The sequence below is a fragment of the Anoplolepis gracilipes genome, chromosome 6, assembly GCF_047496725.1.
Source record: "Anoplolepis gracilipes chromosome 6, ASM4749672v1, whole genome shotgun sequence".
NCBI lineage: Eukaryota > Metazoa > Arthropoda > Insecta > Hymenoptera > Formicidae > Anoplolepis > Anoplolepis gracilipes.
In genome coordinates this window covers 787317-804396 of record NC_132975.1, presented here as the reverse complement: position 1 = coordinate 804396, position 17080 = coordinate 787317, and the positions used below count along the sequence as shown (strand labels likewise).

The 17080-nt window shown below is 33.4% G+C and overlaps 1 protein-coding gene across 1 annotated transcript in view; it reads right to left on the bottom strand.

The window, feature by feature from the left end:
• LOC140666906 (uncharacterized) overlaps positions 1-17080 on the bottom strand; it is a 132238-nt gene that overhangs the window by 52317 nt on the left and 62841 nt on the right. Inside the window, exons 4-5 of the mRNA XM_072894460.1 lie at positions 11998-12400; positions 100-303 (exon numbers count right to left, since the gene is read on the bottom strand). Coding sequence (XP_072750561.1) covers positions 100-303; positions 11998-12400 — 607 coding nt within the window. The remainder of the gene's footprint in view (positions 1-99; positions 304-11997; positions 12401-17080) is intronic.

Here is a 17080-nt window from a genome sequence, read left to right as displayed (position 1 = left end):
GCAGTTATTTTCAGACACCTTATATATATATATATATATATATATATATATAAAATTATATCATGTTACATATATTTCTACATTAATTCAATACTCAACTGCGTTTCTAGATCGCTGACAAACATAGCTGATATATAAAGATCGAAAAGCATAGCAGAATATGAAAATCATATGAAAAATTAATATCTCGGTATTGTCACTTTCTGTCTGTATGTTATTATACATATCATACAGAAGAAGAATTATAGCATTCAAGCATATGCCAAAAATGGTCAAAAGCTGCAGACCAAAATTTATATTGATCTGGAAGTAAAAATATATTTATACTCATGAGAATTACCAAACTAAATAACTTCAGTTAATGAGAGTTTCTTATATTATAATATATTTCTTATAATATTATTAATTTTATAGTATTATATTATTTTATAATATTATTATATTATACATAGATATTGAAATAACAGAATAAAGCAATAGTCCTTTTGCGGAACGGAGATTATCACATAATATGTTTAGTGCCTCACTGGCAATTGATTGTGGTCGAGCAGAATTCACGCAAGCCTAATATCTTATTTTGATCGACTAAGAGTCAGAGTCAGAGTTACAGTATACTATGACAGAGTGGCTAGTCTTAATTAATAGCATTGAACAAAGTTGTATAGTTTAAGAAAAAACATATACTATATATATATAGGGTATTTCATTTTAATTTCTCCAAACAAATATCTATGAAAAAATATGGAATATCCGGAAAAATACTTCAGATAAAAGTTATTTAACTCAAATGAGAACATAAAATAGTGCCATTGATTTGACCTTGGATATATACAGGGTGTTCGGAAATTAAACAGGCAAATTTTCAGAGGTTGTCGGGGGCATCAAAAAGATCATTTTTCGCAAATGAACCTAGGGTCGGAAACGTGTCGTTACAGTGCACAGTGGGCCAGGAACCACAGTTCGGTGGCCAAAAGTCTAAGACTCATTTGGTTTACATAAAACTTATTTTACGAAGGTTAAGTTACTGATTTCAAATTTAATATTAAAATTGCAAAATTTTAAATGGCAAAACTAATATGGCGACTATATTGTTTTTTAGACTATCGAATATTTAAAAAATTTATTTTATGAAGGTTTTTTGAATCACTGATTTCGAATTAAATATTAAAATTTCAAAATTTAACATAGCGAATCTACTATGATGACCAAAATATTTTAAAAATTATAAAAAAAAATTATCCAAGTCCAAAATTAAAAAATATCTATAGAAATCATACAGTTAATCGGTAATTCTGCAAGTGATGCATTCCAATTTTTTATTTGTAGTGTCAAAGGAAAAATATTATTAGTGCACTATTTTTTGCGGACAAAATACTTGGACGTATGATAAGTATGCATTTATTAAGCAATTACAGTGTAATACCAGTGCAGTGGGAGTGACACTCGATGCGGCGACTGATCAACGGTCAATCGCTTGGTGCGGTAAGCTTGCGCGATTACTCACTTTTTATATTAAATTCAGTACTATTTATGAAAACGGGCAAAACTGAGCATATCTATTTTAAAGTATAGATCATAAATTATACACTAGTATGTCGATTTTTTTGATAACTGCTGGAATCTCGGGGAATCTACATTCGGCAGCGAGTGCTTTGCTGAAAAATCTGATTATATGTTATTAGAATGTTGCACTATTTTATGAAATGATAACTTTAAATCAAATAGCCATTTTCTTTATTTATTCATCTCTAAGGATGAAAAAGAAACGGAAATAATTTTAATCTTTACGGCTTATATTCAAATACACGAAATAGTTTAATCATAAGCAAGACAAAAATTAAAATTTATTTTTCGACTTTACGCCACTGTCAATTGAACAGGAGTTGATTAATCATCAAATAATTTTTGTAAAAATTACTTCAACTATTGCTAATTATAATGATTTGTTTATTTTAATCGAATTCTGAAATCGACTTTTGGCCACTGAATCAAGTCTGCTGGCCCATTGTGCAGTGCTATGGCACACAGAGTGTTCAAAAACATTACCAAGAAAAACTGAATAACTTTAAAACGGCTGATCCAAAGTAAATAATAATGTTTGGAAAAGGTTTCGAGGAGGGCTACAAAAATATGCGATGAAAACTAGCCGGTTTTATTTTAAAAATTCAAGGTGATCTCGACCTGACCTTAGTGACGTTTCCGATCCTAGGTTCATTTGCAAAAAATGATCCTTTTGATGCACCTGGCAACCTCTGAAAGTTTATCGGTTTAATTTCCGAATACCTTGTGTAATCGTTTGTAGGTCATATAAAGGTTATCTTCAATTTTTTTAATGGAATCTCTATTTTTTATTACATATTTTTGTAGTTCTTTTTGAGATCTTTTCAAACGCTATAATTTTATATACTTTAGCTGTTTTGAAGCTATCAAGTTTTTTATAATATATATAGTAAGATGTAAAAGGTTGTGAGCCAGTCAAATATATAAACTGTTCATTATCTAGCTTTGAAGTTATTACATTTTTTGTTCAGCAGGACATAAGCTACAACATATAAGAAAAGCTATTGATTTTACTGATATCAAATTTTATGTATAAAATTGGATTTTAATATAAAAATTTATCTTCCATAATACAGGGTGGACCATTTTAATCCATCCAGTCGAATATCTCGAAAACTAAGCCCGGGAGAGAAAAATGTTTCAGACAAAAGTTGTATGGTTTCGAAGGGGCCATAAGATGGTACCATTGGTTTGACCTTGAAAAGTCATTTGAAGGTCACGTGAAGGTCACTTCAAGTTTTTTACATGGAACATCCTATATATTTTTACATATTCTTGTAGATCATCTCGAGATCTTTCCAAAACACTTATGACAAAGTATTTTTCATTAAGTATTTTTTGAGTTATAAGGCTTCAAAGTTGCAGTATTTTGACATAAAATACAAGATATGTCGTAAAATATTCATTTTTTGATTATCTTACTCTAATACTTTTATGCACAGAATAATGAGACGAATCAATTGGTATAAAGAAAACACATAATTATGTTAAAGTAAAAATGTGTAACTGTTAGTTGCAAATTCAGATTTTTAGTTTAATATAATTATGTGTTTTAATTATGCCAATTGATTCGTCTCGTTATTCTGATAAGATAATAAAAAAATGAATATTTTACGAGATATCTTGTATTTTATGTCAAAATACTGCAACTTTGAAGCCTTATAACTCAAAAAATACTTAATGAAAAATACTTTGTCATAAGTGTTTTGGAAAGCTCTCGAGATGAGCTACAAGAATATGTAAATATATATAGGGTGTTCCATTTAAAAAACTTGCAGTGACCTTCACGTGACCTTCAAATGACTTTTCAAAGTCAAACCAATGGTACCATCTTATGATCCCTTCGAAACCATACAACTTTTGTCTGAAACATTTTTCTCTCCCGGGCTTAAATTTCGAGATATTTGACTAGATGGATTATAATGGTCCACCTTGTATATAACTCCCATGAATACATAACTAAAGATAAGTGAATAACAAGTAGTGAATAACAATAGTGCCTGGACAATATTTATCTCCTATTTTATAATTATGTACTAAGATTGGAGCATTTATTTTAAGTTGAATTGAAATTAAATTATATTAATCTCTATAATTATTTAAGTTTGACTGCATTTTTTAAAAATAAGTTTCGTTCGGAATGTAGGTGTCAAACGATCAAGTGCTACAAGAATCTTTCAGTATTAAATGCAGTTCAGCCGGTGATAGGTTTGTTGTGCAATGGAAGATGCTATTTTAACAAGAATTTGTTTATATTTAAATTTAAGTCTGATTTTGACTTATATTTTCGTAAGAAGTTTTTAAAAGTTCTTATTGCGTTTTCTACAGCCCCATTTGTAGCCAGATGATACGTCTGTGTTTGAATATATGTGCCATTTGTTTTAAAAATTTATATTTCTTCAGAACATAAATATATGCCATTGTCTGTAATTAGAGAAAAAGGAATTTCCCACGTGCTAAAATATTGGTGTAATACTTTGATTGTTTCCAATGAAGTAATATTTTTTATTTCGTTTATATACAACCGTTTTGAATACGCATCACAAATTACAACAATCATTGTATTATTATTACAGGTGTCGCAAATAGATGCGGGCCATCTGACTAGCTATGTATGCAAGATTGATTTAGGAGTGTTAAGATTATTGAAATATTCATTACAGTTTTTTTACTAAATTTTCAATATTTGAATCAATTTGTGGCCAATAAACATAAAATCTAACAATATTTTTCATTCTTACAACTCTTAAATATGTGTTATGTAGTTTAATATTAGACTTCTTACGGACTATGAAAATAGATATAATTATTCCATGCCCTCACATAAGACATTCTTTTTCAATTGTCAATTCTAATTTTTCCCTAAAATAGGTTTGTAATTCTTCAGGTATTTTTAATTCATTTTTTAGCCATTTATCTAAATATACTCTTCAAAATATTTCTTTTAAAATTTTATTTGTTTGAACGCATTTGGCTAACAAGGAAGATTAGACAAGCGGAAATTCAGAAAATTTTGAAACATTGTATGCAAATACAGTAGTTCATCTGTAACATAAAACTATTTTTTGTTTGTGCCATATGGTTTGAGGGAGTAAAATTACTTCTTGAAAAAATCGATTTTTATATTTCTGAATACGAATTCTGTCGAAAAGTAAGAGATACAAAAAAATTTCTGATATGTATGTTCGAACTGCGCACGTTCTTAGGAATAATAGAAAAATAAAATATCCCGCCGTTCGTGATTGTTTTGATGATCGCTACTGTTTATGCGGATTCATGCCAAGATACGAGTCAAAAGGAAATCGTCGTCTAAAGCAGTCACGTATCTTACCTTTCATGAAACGCGCCTCTCAGGGCCTAATCCCGCGATTATAAAATACCAAGTTCTTCACTTATCTTGAAAAACATATCAGTTTCAAATAAAAGTTTTATGATTTTAGGTGTACTTCCGAATAGGACATATGTCCGATTTTTTTTAAACTACATATACTTACGTATTTTGACGTGCTGATTACGAATATGATAGTGAAAATTGGCGCAAATTTCATTTTCATGGTGAAAATCATAAAAAATCGTCAAAAATTGGCGTTTTTTACATTTATTTTATTAAATACTGGAAAATTCAAATAATGTTTTAAACAAAAGTTGTAGATCTCTTCGAAATATGCATTTTATATCCTATTCATTTTTACCGTACGAGTGATAGTTTTCGAGAAAAACGATGGACTCTAAATCTTATATCTGTCCTCCCATCTAAGCATGTACTTTGCAGTACATATACGATTCTACATGGATATGCAACTTTCCACGCAAACCTATTTGTCTAGTTTTTTTGGTAGTGAAGCTCCCCGAACTCACTGTTTCCACGCATACACTTTTCTATGCAAAGCGAGGGTCCACATGGGTTTGCAACTTTCCATGCGAAGCGAGGTGAACGGAGCGGGTGCGAAGGCCCCCTTCTTGCATCACCGTGCGTGCGTGCGTGCGTGTGTAAGGTCACAATGGTGGCGTTTTAATGATTACGCGTATACAATATCGAATTAAACAGCTATGAGTTATATCGCTGAATACTGAATGAAAATACTATATATACTATAGTAAGGTACACTAACAATAAATAACTCATGTAACAATACGTTGCACTGCTGAGTACAAAAGCACGAGCTGTACTTTCGAAAAGCTTCTATACCTCTGATTTTTTTGTTGTTGCGTGTACCTCCAATATTTTTTTACGTATAACGGGACTATGTATGTACGTCTGTACATATTCTTTCGCACCTATATTTCGCAATTGAAAGTAGAGCCCCCCCGCATGGGGGCGGAACTGAATGTATTCACGTATACATTTTTTCACCTACACAGCAATTGGTTTGAGATCCATCTTTAACTTTGATTTTCTCGAAAACTATCACTTGTATAGTAAATAAAAAAATGAATATGACATAAAATGCATATTTCGAAGAGATCTACAACTTTTGTTTAAAACATTTTTTTAAATTTCCAGTATTTAATAAAATAGACGCCAATTTTTAACAATTTTTAAATGGTTTTCACCATGAAAATGAAATTTGTGCCAATTTTCATTCTCATATTCGTAATCAGCACGTCAAAATACGTAAGTATACGTAGTTTCAAAAAAATCGGACATATGTCCTATTCGGAAGTTTATCCATAATTTTTAATGTACTTTAAAACTGTACAATTAGAGTTTTAAAAAATGTTAAAAAAGAAAATAATTTTTCTGCAAACTTGATAGTGCACAGAAAATTATCAGCGAAAATGTAGAAGTCTATCGACCATCACAAATGCATGCTTCGCAAGCCATGTTTAGCGGGTCTTATTATCCATCATACAGGCCGACAAAGTGAGAAAAAAATTTTGCATTTAGTCCAACTCGTAGTTTTCTGCATGTAAAAATTATCAAATTCCGAGAAACATAAAAATAACGGGAAGCTTTCAAAAATAGAGATTTCAACATTTAAAATGCTTTTTTAAATTTAAATTTCATTCATTTTTAACGAAGTTACAGTTGATTGAATTTTGCCTTTTTTCAAGAAAATTTAGGTGTTCCTCTAATTGTTGTAAAGAGTTTATATTTATATATTTATATATTTATTACATAAATTTTAAAGATTTTTTTATACTTACAGATTTTAACTTTTAACTATTTAGTTCTGTCATTTGACATCTAGATGTATTTATATACATCAATAATATTTCAGTATGTTGGTTTATAAATAAAACATCCTGTTTTTCTGTTTTATTCAAAATATCCTGTTTTACATTTATAATTTTGTAACTTTACATGGTTTATCTTTAAAGTTTATGCATTGTTAGAACGAATCACCAATGTGGCACCAAAGTATCATGTGACCGAAGTTTCTTGCTCCGCGAAAGCAGTTTCAATTCACAGACTTCTATATATTACTAAACTGCTAATTTGATATGTATAAGGTGCCTTCATTTCTTATGTGCAAAAACTATATGTATAAGGTAGTTCGTTTTGTGTAAACATATACATACACATATACACGAAGCGCATAGAAGAGCGCTCGATATTTATCCTTAGCGCAAGTCGCAAGATTGAAAGAAAAAAGATTGTATGACGTAATGCGCATGTGCAAAATGAGTTACTTTTACATGTTTTTCAAATTATATTTCATAAGCAATATTTGAGAAGTCTATATAACAATATATAATTTATATATAGTCTTTACTCCTCTTCTCTCGAGTAGGAATTATGCTGCATCTCTATATTCATATATCTATGTATATTATACAATATAATTACTAGTTATGCCGAGCGTTTGGCCGGATAAATTAATATGTAGCTTCTGTGGTACTTCTGTGCACGCATCCGCAACACAGTTTAGATTTAAAAATCTCGCTCCGAGGGGCGCGATCCCTACCGCCACACCGCCGTGTTTCTCCCTCATTGTGTTTTTGTTGCGCGCAACAGCAATACGCATTGGTGTTTTTTCGATAAAATTTCTCAAATTTATGGTAAAAATGGGTAAGAGTAAGCATAGAGACCACTCGAGATCTTCATATCGCCGAAAACGATCTCACGAACGACGATCCAGCGACAGGAGGGAAAAATCTCGATCCGAATCTGGCGAGACATTTTACCGCCGTTTCGTCGTGACTCTCACCAAAGGATACGCAGTTCATATGATGGCTCCTTTGACAATGTGCAAACCAACAAAGTTCTCGCACAAATCCTCGAGAAGCTTGCGCGTCAAGAAGATCGCCTCGCGTTCATTGAAGTGAGGACGCTCGAAGAAGACGGGCCCGATCCAACACGAGCTTCGGTTACGAATTCAGAAATAGAAGAGGAGACGGTTCTCCGGAGTTCTGAACCAGGTACATTTTTTCATCGACCCCCATCTTCGACTTTTGTCGGATGGCTAGCAAAGAGGGGGCATAACCGACTTCGTCCTTCTCGGCACGACTGAATTATAATTTTCAGATTTTCCTGAAGAAGATATAAACCATTCGGTACTCTCCACAGAACAGTTAATATCCAATCATAGAAAAACAACGGTGAGTAACACCTCAATGATTGACGAACTCTTCAACTCGTCGGCGAAACCAACAACCGATTTCTCGTGAGGCGGCATATTCAATTTCGTCTAAACTACCGTCTCTTCCGGATTAGGGGATGACGGCGAGCCCAATTATTAAAACAATACGAGATAAGAGACAACCTCATTATTCTGAGTCCCCAAAAATTAAACATTCTCATCTCAGCTTTGAACGTATCAATTTCGGCAATAAAACGCGACAAGTACCAACCCTAGTCACAGACTCAAATCACGGCGTCCTTGAACGCCATTGGATCGACCATTTCTGAACTACTGGGACCCGAGGGAAGCGGGCTCCTGGACGAACAGGCTCTTCCAGTTTTAAGAACAACTGGTTTCCACTTGCTCGCAGATCATCAGCATCGGCTTTCATTAACTCGTCGCGCTTATATAAAGCCGTTACTTAGTCTGACCGGGAAGAACGTAATGGATAACGTCCCCATCGATAAGTGGCTCTTTGGAAGCTCATTTGACGAGAAGTTTGAAGGCGGCTCAGGGCTGCGAGAAGATAGCTCATCATCGAAAATCAATCTCGGTAATAACGAAACCTAACTACAGATTCTGATCAGACATCCACCAACAAAGCAGCAGAACCAGCTTCGAAAATCAGCGGGAAATACAAGGGTCCCTGCACGTCACACCTCTTCGTCAGCTCGTCTTGCAGGGGCGCGTCGTACAACGAGCCGTTCCAGGAGGTCCCGCTCTTTTTCCCGACGTTGCTAATCGAGATAAGAACAGCGGGTCGAATCGCTGACTTTACTCATAATTGGGAAAAAATAACATCGAATCCAACAGTACTAAGCGGAATACGGGGATACAAGGTATTGTTTTTCTCCTCTCCCCCAGCAAGACCTCAGCTTGACAAACCAAAACTATCCTTGGCAAAAACCTCGCACTGCAACGAGGAAATCGCGCATCTGCTGCGGAAGGGAGCTAAAACTGCTGTAAATTTCTTAGAGGACCCGTTCTTTCTTCGAGAGCAATCTTGAACTTGAAGGATCTGAATTCGCACATCCTCCTCCCCACTTCAAATTAGAGAACTGGAGGACTTTAATGTTTCCTAACATGAAAATAGCTACGTTAGACATAAAGGATGCATACTTATTGATTCCAATTCATCCTTTGCACAGAAAATTTCTCGGGTTTCAGTGGCAAAAAATAACCTACGAATTCACACTCACTACTCTTTACAAGGCCCTTTATCTTTACCAAGATCCTGTGTTGAGTACATTTCTTCTTCATGAAAAAAGTTTTGAATCAATTCTTTATCTAGACGATTTTCTCTTTCTAAGCTCATCAAGAAACGACTGTCGGGCTAACGTACAAACCGATATCAACCTAACCTATTATCATCGCTGGGTTTCATAATTAATTTTGATAAATTCGAACTGGAACCGTAAAACGGAGACGTAAAGAAAATATTTGGGATTCATTTTTGAGTCGGAACAGTCTATCACAATTGCACAGGAAGAAACTTTTCAAAATGGTATTAGATTTTTCCTCAAAATCACACTGCTCGATTTAAAATTTTGCGAAAATGATCGATTCACTCGTCTCGGTCTATCTGACGGTACGTTATGGCCCTCTATGCACCAAGAATTTCGAGAGAAAAAAATTCTTAGCACTGACACAAGCAAAGGGCTCCTACTCAGCGAAAATGCGCATTCGGCCAAACCTTCGAGAAAATTTTTAGTGGCTGACAAGGAGAGGTCGCGGCTGACTAATCACCGATTTTGATTTCCTTGCACGTACTTAATCTAGATCGAAAATAAATTGATCTGTGTCCGAGCGTTTCGTCCAATGCATCTTATAAGTAATATTTTTTATATTTGAAATTTAAAACGATCGATAGTATACGTAGTAAAACATAAAAAAAGACGTGCTATTGACCAGTATCGTATAGCGCATTGAGTGAGCACGATACTAGTAATAAAGAAAATCCACGATTGAAAGCTACGCTGTCAATCCTTTTTTTTATTTTGTTTTTTTATTTTTTTTAACTATTTTGATGTAGATATAATATTATTTATTAGAAATAATTTTTATTTGTCATATATTTAAATACGTATATACTTTTAATATACATATTTGTTTATATATATTTTTACTATACATATTTGTCTACAGAAAATGAGAATAAACTGACCGACCAATAATCGACTCCGAGGCGTTGCGAAGGCCATTTTGTCAAACTGACGCTTCGGGCAACTGCACCGTGTTCAATTAAACCGTACGCAAAATATCGTGTCTATTTGAACCGTGTCCAATTGCAACGTGTTTAATTAAACTGTGTCCAAGTAAAGGCCACTTGCACAGAAGCACCACTACACATTAATTCATCCGGATGAGATCCCCCGCCATATTCAGGATTGAACTTCACTTACAAGGAAAAGGTTGGAAGTGTTCAAAAATTGAAGGATGTTGTTCCGAAAGGGGAACTTCTCCGATTTTGATGAACTTTTACAAGTAGTTTCAAGGAATCATATTAAGATAATCTGTCAAGGTTTCACTGGGTTTTCAAAAGTTAAAAAAATACAAATAAAAAACCTAGATAATTATTTAGAATAAGGGACCACCTCTCGATGTCAATAATCTTGATATATATTATCAAGCTCATGACCCTAAGTAAGGGTCTGAAGGTTTTAGCCGGCGCTCGTTGTTTATTAAAAAATTATTAACAAAAAAAGTTTGAAAAATGAGATGTAATTTTTCGTTCTTGTCAAAAGTGAAGTAATATTTAACAATGTATAATGACTTTACAGTGAATGCGTGGGCGGGAGAGGGGCGGAACCCCTCCTCCTGCACCCCCTCCTCGCCAAAAAACTAACCCAACCCAACCTGTGTTACGAAGCAAAATCTATTATACTTCGGTAAATATCTATAATTGCTACTGCTGTGAAAAATCATTTTTTTCAATACCAATTAACAAAACCACCATAGAAATGAAATGTATAAATGGTTGCAAATTTATTTATTTAACATGCAATTTTCTGTTGAATGAACTACTTGATATTAATTTTTATTAATGATACATATTTTTAATATTTTCATAACACACACACGGGGGGGTGTAAGGGGGGCTTCCGGCCTCCCTCCTGCACCCACCCCGTCCACCTCACTTCGCGTGGACAGTTGCAAGACGACGGCATGAAAACTACCAAAGCTGACAGTACTGCATGGAAATTTTAAAGTAAAATATTGCGATATAAGTTAAACTTCGTTAACCCATGTGAAATTGTACAATCATAGACATTATTTCGCATCCAAAGTACTTATTAGCAATAGATTAGACTTTCTCTCTCCCAAAATAGTCGTAATATCTGAAATAGAGTGGTACGCTTTGTTTATATATTATAGTTTTTAGCTTAATATCAATAAAATTAAATAATCCGAAGGTAGAATCTTGATAAATAATCTCTAGATATCATAATATCACCTACAAAAACTCATCACAATCGGAGAGGTTCCTCTTTCGGAACTACAGCCGGGATTTCGAAAAATGACATTTTCCAAAATTCTGATTATGCTGTTTTAAAGTACATTAAAAGCCATAAAACTTTCTTTTATATCTCTTACCGTTTCGACGGTATTCGCAGAAATATAAAAACCGATTTTTTTCAAGAGGGTGTTTCACCCCCTTAACAGCCGTAAGAGCACATATAAAAAAATACGTGTCTCCTATTTTGATCTAGACTATAACATATTCAAAGCTCATTAAAATCGGAGGGGGACACTTCCAACTCTTTCCTTGTTAATAAGTTCGTTTGATCATTAGATTATATCTATATTTAAGTTACAATATAATAAATAAATTGCAGATAGTATATGTATATATAATTATGTGTGTCAATACCTTTGTTGCCAAAATATATAATGTATGATGAATATGCTGAATTAAACGGATTTTGGTGATTACAGTATAATTATATTTATTACATTGTATTATGTTCAAATTCGCTATAAAGTTAACATAAGAAATTGATAGATTTTCTCTCGGATGTTGTATCGCAATCTTGTTTAATTCATGAAACCTTAAATATATATCGTTGACATAATGGATAAATAACCCATCCATAAATAGTAGGCAGACTATCGAATACCAGGATTGCAGGAAATAACATATCAATTGATATGAATTATTCACGATTATATCGTAAACATATTTCATCATGGCAAGTAATGCTACTATTATTATTGTAGCATCTTGTAGATGCGCGCAGAAGATATCCTTTTTCGAAAATCTTGCGCCATATAACCTGAAACATTAAACAATGAATACAAAGAATCTATGTATACAATGAAAATCTATAACTCATAATTCCATTTTTCTACAATTACGTCTATAGACTTTGTATAACTCGACATATATAGTTTTTCTAAAAATTGGTAGAGAAATTATATGACAAAGAGACATCTTTATATATTCTGCTCTTACTTTAATCAAGTCAAATATCTCGTCGATGTCGTTAAGTATCTAATCGCGAGAATGTCCCGTTTGGCCACGGTAATATTGACCACGGTCTCGATTGACTACATTGATATTGATCACGTTGCGATTGACCACAGTCCCAATTGACCACATTGATATTGATCTCGGTTCCGATTGACCATAAGATTGTAGTTTCGAATGTGCAATTATACGGTTCCACATAGGTTTGCTACTTTTCACACAAAGCAGCCCTGTGCTTCGGACGCGTAATGAGGTCTATAATCATACGGTTCCATATGGATTTGCGACTTTATGTGCGAAGGGAGGTCCAACCCATATCGCCCCGTGCTTCGGACACATAACGAGATCTATAATTATATTCTGCTTACGCTTTCGATTATTCGCATATTCATACCAGAAAATTTTATTTTGTATCAATCGGGACCGTGGTCAATCGGAATCGTGGTCAATCGCAATGTGGTCAATATCAACGTGGTCAATCGGGACGGTAGTCAATCGAAACGATGATCAATCGAGACCGTGATCAATCGTAACGTGGTCAATATCATTATGGTCAATCGCAATGTGGTCAATATCAACGTAGTCAATTGGGAGTGTGGTAAATATTATCGTCAAACTAATGCCACTCTAATCGCTGCTTTAAAGAAAGTAAGAAACAATACTTGAAGATGTGTGATTTTGTCTAACAACATTTTTGTCTAATCTTTGTTTTATATTAAATACTGATCAATGTGTAATAAATAAATGGAACATCTATAAAATATCTTATTTAGAAGATTTTAAGATAACATTGCCTTAAAAAATATAATTAAGAAAAATGAAAACATTATTATCGTATAATACAAAACACTAGAGCATGCTGCTTTCAAATCTGACACCACTGAGTTAGTGTATATTATATACTAAATGATTCACTTTATGAAGCATTGATTGTGTTCAGCCAAACTCAGTATTTAATAAGTGCTTAGTGATTTTTAATATGATTGGCTCTTATATTTAAATCACCTTTAGAAATAAATCTAACAATAAGAACCAAACATTTTAAAAGTCACAAAGTTCATAAAGTGCTTACTAAGGACTAAGTTTTGTTGATTGTAGAATTAACTTAAATAATTTAAAGCAGATAATCCATTTTACTATCTATAGATATAAATATAGATGTAGATGTAGATATAAATATATTCCATAATTATCTAGATGAAAATAAGATAAAGCAATTGTTTCATCTAAATGATTATCTAGATAACTTCATTTAGATAACAAAAAACACTAGAAATAATTATGATTGACCAGTCTTAGAATTACGAATATTATTAAACCTACTCAATTCTAATAATACTGGAATAGGTGCCAGCTATCCAAATCTTTGTTTGAAAACGAGCCGAGAGAGAGAGTATAATATCTATTCTATTATTGTCTTTTTTCCTCGTACTTTCTGCGCTTGCTCAATTTCCCTTGTTTCAACTTGGTATCTAATAAAAAATAAATGTTTACATTAACTTTTTTAAAAGTTTTTAAGCCGTAAGTTATTTTACAAATTTTTTGATGACTGTACAACAGCTATCTCTCTCTGTCGCGATAGTGTTGCTGGCGCTTATTCCAGTATTAGAGTTCAGGGATTAAACCCGATTAATAAGGGTATAAAACTACACATAGTTTCAATATTCACTGGTAATTCAATAATGATATGTTTCAATAATACTATTTATCCTCAGAGGAAAGGACTTCCGGATGAATGCCGCGTGCTGAGAGAGCGTTATGCCGATGTTTCGCAAGCGTTACAATTTGCATCTTCAGGGCTAGGAGCTCCAATACTGAGACCCTTTGATTGTAGTCCTTATATATCTCTTCTTCTCCCAGCGAGAGAGGAAAGAAGGAGAGGGTAGAAGTTACAAGCCAATCAAAATGCTTTAATTGATCAGTTAGTCAATTAAAAAAACCGGCAGTATACCAAATAAGACTTATCTGGTATCTTTTATCACGGTTAAAGTTGTCAGGGTGCTTGAAAATTTCTAGACCTTTACGAGAGTGAGTATAAAATGGCCACGTATCTGATTGACCAATTCAAAATAGGACTCTCTGATTGACTAATCGTTACTAGTGACCTTAAGCATCGATCGATATGATTGGTGGTATCCAATCCGAACGTGGCCATTTCGGACGCTCCTCCTTTACGATATTTCCTAGCAAAATAGCATTATGGGGGCCAGCATAGTGACTTCGTTGTATTGCACGGAGTATTCAGTCTCCACCTAGTGTTTGACCAAGGCTGATTGAGAGAAGTGGCCATATTTGGCACACCGCTGGTGTTCCTTAATGCGTGTACTGATCTTCCTCCCGATTTCTACACTTTCCTACAAGAGCAAGGGATCTTATATACACCTGTTTTCAGTGGTCTCTGATCCTATGGTTCGGAAGTAACTGAGCAATTTTCCTTTGAAGTTTGAAGATTACTTTGACATTGTGTTCACCTAGAATTCTGCTAATGCGTTCCATCGTACCTTAAATAGGAAAAGATTGCCCACTTTCTATCTTCTTCTTCTTTTTCTTCTTCATTCGCCGTCTCGGTGTTACTGGGACTGTAAATTTTATTCTTCCGTCTTTGGATTGTTCGATCGATGTTTTTGCTGTTGTATCCATTCTTGGTCAAGATTTAATTGAGATAATCTTCCCCATCCAGGGAAGTTGGTTCAGCGATCGTCAGAGCTCTGTATGTTAGTGAACTGATGACAGAATTCTTTACGAAGGATGATGATGGGAAGTAGCATGAAGGTATCGGTCGGAAGGTATGTGTTGGTTTTCAGTATACCTGATGGCCTAAGATGCCATTTTCGTTCCGTCTAACCAATACAGTTTTTTACTGTATGTGTGAGTCACTGGGTTTTGAACTTCTGGCTTGATTTTATCATATTTACTTTTCTGTTTCTGTGTTCTTGTTTCAGCGGAGCGAATAGATTGTTTATGTGTTATCCGATCAAGTATTTGCCATAATTCCGGATCCAATAAACTGGAGGAGAAGGAGGTGCAAATCAATTTTAATAGACCAACTGATCAGTTAAAGCATTCTGATTGGCTGGTAACATTCCCACACTCTCCCCCCTCTGTGGGGAGAAGAAGAGATACGTAAGGATCACAATCCAAAGGGCTCAGTATCAAAGCTCCTAGCCCTGAAGATGCAAATTGTAACGTTTACAAAACGTCGGCATAACGCTATCCCAGTACGTGGCATCTATCCGGAAGCCCTTTTTTCTGAGGATATTAGTGGCTGCGAAAACCTTAAAACTAAAATGCTATTTATACTATATTTATGAAATAAAATGGGAACGGGCTAATGAGAATCCACCGCAGTGATTAATGCGCCAGATAATTATTTAAAAATCTTTTTTAACTGTTAGAACAAATTTCAGTCCTTTTTTTCTATTCTCAGTGAATCCACTAATATATATACAAACAATTTTTTTACATTATTAAAATAGTTTAACACAAAGAATAAAAATAACGATTTCAAAATATACTTAAAAAAATTTATATATTCATATAATATCAATTGTCTTACGACTGTCTTAATATTATCATAGAGTAAATCTCATATCGATTAGACTATTAAGGGAATCCCAACACGGTTCATTTTACCAACAAAATCAGTTCGACTAAAAATCTTTTTTTTGGCTGCACAATCAATAAATCCTTTTACACAGTTAAAGTACTTTTAATAACGAGTTCTGGACGCTATAATTTATATATAAAATTTCACTTTTGTTATTGACTCATTAAATTAATATTTATTTAATATAAAAGTTCTTTAGTTTATTCAAACGGAGAATGTGCCCTATGTTTAGAATAACGTGATAGAATACAAGTAAATTTTTGAAAATGATTTTAAAAGCCTAGTAGAAAAGTTTTTTAGTCTAACTTTTTAGAAACTGTTTTCATACATATATGATGTGTGAAATCGAGACGTGAGATAATACAAAGCAGTTTTTAGTTGACCGATTTCGAGATAGATAGAGCTGGTATCTGCTTGTGTAACAAGGACAGTCGCCGAACAAACAGAGAGCGAGAACGTATAAGGAGCAAGCGAGATAGCTAACAAGAAAGGGTCCGAAGTCTTGCTCGCGAGGATTCTTTATCTATTGTTTTTCATATATATCATCTCACTATAGAAAATAAAACTTTTTTATTTCGGATTTTATCGGTTTGAAAATAATTTTAATAGATTAATGATATTTTTATGATTAAAATGACATCAAATATGACATAAATCGGATGATTTTTAATCAAGGTTAGTAACTAGTGTAGTAACTAGTTAAATAGTTAAAAGTTAAGTTAAAAAGTTAAAAAGTTAATAACTTTTAACTTAACTTAGTTAATTTCAAATGCCATAAACTTTAAACTAGTTAATTTTAACTTAACTTATTAACTTTTTTTTTTATATCAGTTAATAAATAATTTATGAATAGCAAAATCATATGAAAATTAATGATCG